Below are 8,346 nucleotides of genomic sequence, written 5' to 3'. Positions count from 1 at the left end.
ATATGCTATTGAACAGATGTGAATATGTTTTCCAAAGAGACATTGTCATAAGCAATGTAAGAGGCTCTGATGGTATTTGTCAAATGCGCATTTTCAGGCAGCAAAAGAAAACTGCAGAAACTAAGCCTTTCTGTCAGACAAGGTGAGGTGTCTTCCCCATCCTCAGGTGACGCTCAGTTCTGGGCTGGTACAGAGCAGTGCCCCAGGCTCAAACAGAGCTGGGCAGCTGTGAAGGTGCAGCACGGGATGACTGCTGCCATTAGAATCAAGGTTGCATTTGTAAACCCATCCTCAAATCTCAGGATACAAGGAAACACTTTCTCAGGGGACAGCAGTCATTGGAGTTTATGGCTGTCTTCTGAAATAGCTGGTGTCTCTAAAAGATCTTCCATGGAGTGATCCCTAGCAAGAAACTCACTATACCTCAGTTGTCCTGGAAGGCTATCTGTTATAACATTGGTGGCAATGATGAATTTCAGGCAGTTCATTAAGAAGCATTACCCATACCAAAATCCATGTCGTGGAGAAGCCCACCACTACCGTGAGTTACTTTGATGGAAGACAGGCTGCAATATCCTGACATCCACTGGTGAAGAATTGCACTCTTACGCAGACCAAGACAAGTTAGCACTGGTATTTCTCTAGCTAAAGGGCACCGTTTGGTCTTTTCACTGCTGATTAAATCGGGCACCACCAGAAAACGGAGCAGATCTAGTAAGAAAATTCCTATCTGTTGTCACAGACTTTGCCAGATGATTTACCGCTCAATACCGCCTCCAGCCAGCTAGTGACAGGACGTCAGGGTCATTTCAGTAAATCATACCGAGGTGAGTAACACAGCATCTGGTCTCTGTGTCCTAAGGCCTGTATCATCTGACTGGTGCCCGACGGTGTATGAGACACACCAATACACATTCAGGGCAGTGGGGATACGACCCGTCCTTTTACACATCTTGTCAGGGCTTAACTCCAGGAACTGCAAATGTCAGCATCAAGGTACCCGCTCGCTGCCCTAGGAAGAGAAATTCCACACGCGTTTGAGTAAGGAAACTAAGAGCTGTTTTAAACAAATAACGACACGAGTTTGTGTAACAGCACCTTTATGGAACACAAGGTTAGCTCTAGACAAGTGCCGGGTTACATGAATTTTCAGTCTTCTATATAAAGAAAGCAATCTTGGGTTTTAGTCCATCCCGATAAAACTTATAACGCTTGTTTATAGGCACGGTGCTCGGGCTGCTTCCAAAGTAAAAAAACAGGGCTTTGCATTACAGTGCTGGGAGTGGTCAATAAGAAAGATACCTTATTACATTCTCTTCCAGAGAATAATAATTCTCCTCCATTATGTCCCAATGTTATGAGGATTTCAGAACACACAAGCAATGCAATCCTAGTTAAGATAAAGACGAAATCAAGATAATGTAAGCTAAAGACCAAATAATTTTTATAGTTACAGACAATTTTGAATATATATTCGCACAGGAAATTAGATTAATTTTTGTCAATAAAAATTCCATCTCTCTACACAACAAACAGAATTCCTTGCCAGTAGAGGACTACACTGTGCATGGCTCATCAGCCTTGAAAAGAAAGTCTGGACTTCAGGTATATCCAGCCACGTGGATCAACAAGCAACCCCTTCAGATCCAGCAGCTTTGGTTTAATGGACGGAAACTTTGGCCTATTGTTCAAACACACATACTTGCCAGCAATGAACAAGACTGGATTTTTTAAAAAAAAAGCGAAGTGTGATATGTGCATAAAGTCAGTGCCTTGATCCTTAAAAGCATCACTATAAGCGACTTCACCTTAAAATGGGCAGTGCTTAAGTTACAAAAGATTCAGACCTTCAAGGCTCATTATTTTGTTTATGACAGTTGAAGAAATGGCTCTGCTTCAGGAATTCAAAAGATGAATCAGATTTAGTAGTAGATTTATTAATTTGCTGTGATTTACAACAAGGTGATCATGTCTGAACCAAGGAGACACCAAAACAGGTTTAGCCAGGAGGTTTATGGCTTCCAAGTCAAATTCAGAGACCAGTGTCAGTCATTTGGGCAACTGAAGATTAGCAGACAAAAGATAAGCGGAGGCCAGGTGCTGCACTGATGTTTTGGAGACAGTATTCCGAAGTGTCTTCTCTTACAGCAATTTCCTTTTCTCAAACTCCTGCAAATAGCACACAAGCATTACAGGTGGGAAAAAGAAAAAAGGCTTCTAGTACTATTTTATTTTAAATTACTTTGTATTTATCTTAGCAAATCTGATTTGGAATTAAAAATTAAAATATAAAATGCATAATGTGTGCAAAGGAGGATAAGTATTCTCCCACCTCACATTAACAAACAGGCTATGAACGACCAGCAGTGCTAAACTGCAGTCAGTGCACTGCACTCAGACTGCAATGCTGTCAGGGAACCATTTGCTCCCAGGCAGGGCACAACAGGCTTGAAAAACACTAATTCTGTATAAGAACTGCAGCAGAATCCTTACAGTAAAGGATTCAAGCCAGGGAAGCAATGAAGTAAAGATTTTCATTTTAGTAAAGGAAAAACACAACAGAAGAATCCCACAGCAGCCTGTGAAGATGCTATGCTACACAGTCACCTCAGAAGAAAAAAAAAGAAGACATTACCTAGCACAGCTGAATTATGCATTGCCTCTAGCTGCGATGCAATACCTTTTTTTTGGATATGAATTAAGAAAAATGAAAATAATCCTATTTTCATAAGTAAGTTTTTCATTCAACCATAATTCTGAACTAGTCCTTAAAACAGACCTACATGCCAAGGCTTTCCTTGCTCAAGTACCCTGCTTTCAAAGAATGCTTCAGATTTTAAATTAATTCAGGTTCTTCACATTCAGAAAACACAATTCAACAAGTTGCTACACTTGAAAGCAAAATGTAATCTGTTCTCTATTTTGCTATGTTTACTTTTCTAGGAAGGCAACACTACATAAAACTACGTGCAAATATTATCTAAGTGGTAACTGCAGCTTGTTCAGTCAATAGAGTTCTTACATTTAACCATGTTCAGAGCAACAGTATATTTGGATAAGAGACACGCTCCCAACCCATATTCCCTCAGAAGTAGCTTCTGGCTCTGGATGAGCATGTATACCAATTTCCAAGCAACGAACCTTGTAGATGGTGCTACCTAGCTGAGCAGGAGACATGCTGACGACCACACCAGCGCTCTGAAGAGCAGCTATCTTCTCTTTAGCTCCACCCTTTCCTCCAGCAATGATTGCTCCAGCATGACCCATCCGCCTGCCTGGAGGAGCAGTCAGACCAGCTATGAAGGACACCACTGGCTTGGCATTTGGACCCTGTGAAAAAAGAAAAGGTACTGTGTTACATGGGGGAGGCTGAGATGAAAAGCCATCCCAGATGGCAGATTTATTTAAATACCAACTAGCCAGGCAACGATATTCAACAGCTAGAAACCTCAGACAACGTGGAACCAAGACTCTGAAAAGTAGGGAACAGTTTCTCTCCCAATAAGCATTGTAAACCAGAAGCAATCAGAAACTTTAAAACATCTCTCTATGGAGCCAACTATATTACAAAAAAAGAGAATGTTGACTAGAAATAGCATTACAGGATTAAAAATTAGAAGTCGACATTGCTTTCCAGTTAGATTTAATCTGGATAAAGCTCCTAATTTCAACTCTCTCTCTTTAATCAAAGTATGACTGTTTGTTTTTCTGTAAATATAGCTTAGAGACTGAACTGAGTTTTCCCTCAACACTGCAAAAGATGGCTAACTGGCAAAAGAAATTGGCTAACTACTACCAAGGTTTCTGGAAGCAAGGTGTTTAAGACTTACAGCATTATTTTCTTTCAAGAATGCTGCTGCATCTTCTTCAGCATTTCCTCCAATTTCCCCAATCAATATGATCCCCTCTGTATGAGGATCCTTCAAGAAGACATCAAGGCAGTCAATAAAATTAGTTCCATTGAAGGGATCACCTCCAATCCCTGAAAAAAATTATAACAAAAAAAAAAAAAAATCACCTCCAATCCCTGAAAAAAATTATAACCACAAAAAAAAATATTAACTCAAAAAAATTATATTGCATTTAAAATAGAAGTTTCAAAGCAGATTTAAGCATGAAGAGTATTTCCAAAAGCTCATAAGAGGGGCAGCTCTGAAGGCTCTTCCCAAGTCAGTGGGACAAATTCCAGCTCCAAATATCTCCCCCACAACTTACAGAAAGCTTTAATATCTGAATCGTCACCTTTCAAACCATATGCAAAATATCATGCCTTATGCAGACTCTCTGTATAAGACATAGTAGGACTAAGAGCCCAGCTCCAGAATCTTGCTGTAAGAAACCTGAGTTTACTTAACATACCCAACTAAATGCCTAAGAATGCCCTACCCCTGTATAATACTAAAATTTTTCAGAAAATTTGTGTCCAAACTGACATCATATTTTCTGGCAGTTCTCTGTTCATAGCTGGTTTTTAGGCTTGTAATTATCTGATGTAGAAATGATAATAGAGAAGGCTTATACTTTTCACAGCACAGTTTACTTAACATACCCAACTAAATGCCTAAAAATGCCCTACCCCTGTATAATACTAAACTTTTTCAGAAAATGTGTGTCCGAATTGACATCATATTTTCTGGCGGTTCTCTGTTCATAGCTGGGGTTTTTTTGTAATTATCTGATGTGGAAATGATAATAGAGAAAGCTTATACTTTTCACAGCACGTAGGGATCTCATTTCTCAACATAATTGCCATTCAGCAATTTCTTGCAAAAAGAAATTACTTTGGACTACTTCTTGTAAAGAAAAAGCAGATTAGTCTAGGTGCAACAGGCTGTTTCTGAGGAAACCTACCAACGCAAAAAGAAATTACTTTGGACTACTTCTTGTGAAGAAAAAGCAGATTAAGTCTAGGTGCAACAGACTGTTTCTGAAGAAACCTACCAACACAGAAAGACTGCCCCAATCCAACTTGCGTTGTCTGATGAACAGCTTCATATGTCAGAGTTCCAGATCTTGACACAATACCTTTAGGAAAGAAAATGAAATAAACTTAATACTAATATACCTTTACATTCAGGAAAATCACCTTAATAGACCAAATGCCAGGCTTTCCCACTACCCTTGCCAAAACATGAAAACTCTATAAAATATTCTATCTATACTATTTACTGGTTGGCATTTTTTGACACTTAATTGTCAGCAGACTAAACGTACCCAGAAAGTCAGTAATACTGGCTGAGACAACATTCCTCATGCTGCAGCTTTACCAGGAAAAAAATCTAAAAACAAAATAGAAGAATATACTTCTTGTCTTGTATGTGAGTAGCTGATGCACTGAACTTGAGCTGCAGCTCAACAGTTAATAAAAGAATTCCGTAATAATCACATCTCCAATTTGGCCAGGCATACGAGAGATCCTCTAGAACAGAAAAATGCTGCACAAATGCAAATTATCACTATTGAGGTATTTGTAGTTGAGGCTCACTGCTCTACAATACACGTTCAGCACTTACATTACAATACTGCAAGAGACCACAATCCTAGTTTTAAATTCAGGATGGAAAGTAACACAGAGACTAAATCAGGGGCAAAATATTTGCATGGGTTTTTTGGTCATTTTTCTAAGTCAAGGTTTCTTTTAGTACTGCAAGAGGGAAGGTTTCTAGGAAAAACAGACATCATCTTCCACTTACTTCAAGTCATCTAACAAGGAATATAATGAGTCTATTGAATGAACAGAGGAATAAATACACCACTAAACTAACAACTTTAGTTTTATCAACTCTGTACTGGACAGTGTAGGTGTCTGCTAGCAAAGGTTTTTTGCTTTGCTATGTTTGCAAAGGGCTTCCTGTTTACTATTAAGATCAGATTGCCTCAGAGAAGATACAGATGAAGGTCCAAAGACCAAGGCTATTTTTATAGCTTGCATCCCAAAGCGATCAAATGATTCTTGGACACCTCACAGTAATAGAAAGCTGGGGAGGGTATCACCAAAGGTCACAGTGTTAACCGAAGCTGGGGAGATAGCAAAGTTGCATTTTCATTCCCTGATCCTTGGATCACCATTGAAAATGCTTCAAGGAATAGCGGGGCAACTGGATTCAGGATTTAAAATATTCTTTTGCACTTGATGTGCCTTGCATTCAGATTTTAGTGTTGCAGGACTACAAGACATTTCTTGTAGATATTTAGAAAATCTTAACAGAACTTTGATTCAGAAGGGAGCTAAAGGCAACATCTGTTGGTGCTACCTATTACGGTCATGGAGTAATGCCTTGATGGTATCTATATAGGGTATGATTGCAGTGGTCTGACTTTTCAGTTCCAGGTTTATAGGTACTTCTGAAAGGCAGAGGTGTCAACACATCCTCCAGTATTCGCTAGGTACAGCTTATTCTCACGTCAGTAGTGGTTAAGTAGCAGAGACAGTTTTTTTGTGTTAGAAAACCTGCACCGAGACCATGTAGTTCAAGAACACTGAACAGATTTTTCTGCAGTAAAAACACTTTTCACCAAAAATGTTGCTGCAAAGGGTACTGTGCTCAAGTTAGACTGCTGACCCCGGCTGACAGATACCAGCAGCATACGCTGTATACAATGCTTCTGAAGCTCTACTTAATTACAAATGCACACTAAAGAATTTTCTTTATAGCTCTTGAATGACACTATTTTAAAAAAAACCAAGTAGTTATTTCTGCAGGTTAGAAGAAGAAACCAGAAGAAGTCAGGACAAGAGGCTTGCACGCAACAGGGTGCATAACTACTGTCACTGCCTTTCTGACCTTAATTTTGAGGTCTGAGAAGTGGGTATATTTGTCACTTCCACTCGCCATGGTATAGTTGTCTAAATTATCATGTTATAAACTTGCCTGTAGTTTCTTCTCTTTGCTATAACAGTGAGCTCCCTATAGGCGTAGGAGCCTAGTCCTCAGGAGTTTAGCTGTTGGAAGGAATAGCATCAGAGAGCTTAGTGGTCTCACAGTCAAAGATAAATGGAGGCCTCCAAGGAGAGCGTTAAGGAAACCAAGTCAATCACATTACCTAAGGAAACTTTCAATTGCTTTGCCTCTACCATCAGTACTCAGTGCCTGCCGTGGTAGCCTGACTGATTTTGGCCTTCAGGATTGATAAAGGCAAAGTTCAGTTACAAACTGAAGGACAGACAAGCTGTTTATACAGCATGTCAACTGCCTTCAGGGCAGGATGTGACTAGCCTCATGAAGACAAATGGTAGAGTACCAAACTTTAGTTTTAGATGATGCATAAATATTCAAGAACTCACCAATTCTTCCCTTCTTGTGAATGTGACCAGGCATGATACCAATTTTACATTCTCCAGGCTAAGGAAAGAGTGGGAGAAGTCAGATGGAACATTCAAACCATCACTAAGAATGGTTCAGCCTTGGAGCAAATCCAGAAGTCACTTACATTGATGACTCCTGGGCAGTTTGGGCCCACTAGTCGAGTCTTATCTTGCCGAAGCAGTCTGTGTTTAACCCGAACCATGTCCTGCTGGGGAATACCTTCAGTAATGCATACAACTAAGGGCATTTCTGCATCGATCGCTTCATTGATTGCAGCAGCAGCAAAGGGAGGAGGTACATATATAACAGTGGCAGAAGCACCAGTTTGTTCTTTAGCCTATAATGGACATAATAAAAAAAAAAAAAAAGATATTGAGTATTTAGTGGGGCCAAAGAACACACATGACAGCTAGTCATTTAATCCACGCCTATGAATGGATATATTTTAAGTAAATGGATATATATTAATTTACTATAATCAACGCAAGTGTTAAATTCCCTGAAGATAGGACACATACAACGCAACTCAGGAACTGAGAACTAACCACTGTCTGGAAAGGATCTGCTCCATGAATCCCCATTATAAATACCCTTAGAAAACAGTTTGCTAAAAATTCATCATACACACCAGAATCAATCACAAACTAGGTGCATGCATAAAGTAAGTGTATCCAGACTCTGTGAACTTCACAGTGGAAGCCAAACTCATGCTTCATCACACTGGATGCTCCCTCTTTTGCAAGGCTTCCATTTCGCTCCTTGCACAGTGACATCCATGGCTCAAACATTTGTCTCTCCAGTGTGAGCAATGAAACAAGGAGCCCTTCAGCAGCATTAAATTGTCTGCCCTCCAGTCACTGCTGCAAATTACCTCCTTCACAGAATTAAACACAGGCAGACCCAGATGAGTTTTTCCCCCTTTCCCTGGAGAAATTCCTCCAACTAGATTGGTGCCATAGTCCAATGCCTGCTGGCTGTGAAAGGTGCCCTAGGAGAGAGAGAAAAAAAAAGTTAAAAGGCATGTAATAGCAAATAAAAC

General features: G+C 39.8%; 1 protein-coding gene across 1 annotated transcript; it reads right to left on the bottom strand.

Annotated features, from left to right (window-relative positions):
* Positions 1-1,083: 1,083 nt before the first annotated feature.
* On the bottom strand, positions 1,084-8,312 carry LOC106884571 (succinyl-CoA ligase subunit alpha, mitochondrial). Its single transcript, XM_014936045.1, has 7 exons — positions 8,179-8,312; positions 7,432-7,644; positions 7,286-7,343; positions 4,942-5,025; positions 3,831-3,982; positions 3,142-3,330; positions 1,084-2,169 (listed from the first exon to the last, which is right to left on the bottom strand). The coding sequence occupies exons 2-7, from the start codon at positions 7,552-7,554 to the stop codon at positions 2,143-2,145; spliced, it is 633 nt and encodes a 210-aa protein (XP_014791531.1). The 5' UTR covers positions 7,555-7,644; positions 8,179-8,312; the 3' UTR covers positions 1,084-2,142.
* Between the last annotated feature and the right edge of the window lie 34 nt (positions 8,313-8,346).

This window comes from Calidris pugnax, unplaced genomic scaffold (assembly GCF_001431845.1).
Source record: "Calidris pugnax isolate Ruff unplaced genomic scaffold, ASM143184v1 scaffold14, whole genome shotgun sequence".
Lineage (NCBI taxonomy): Eukaryota > Metazoa > Chordata > Aves > Charadriiformes > Scolopacidae > Calidris > Calidris pugnax.
Note: the sequence above shows the minus strand (reverse complement) of the source record. Positions and strands in the feature narration are given on the sequence as shown.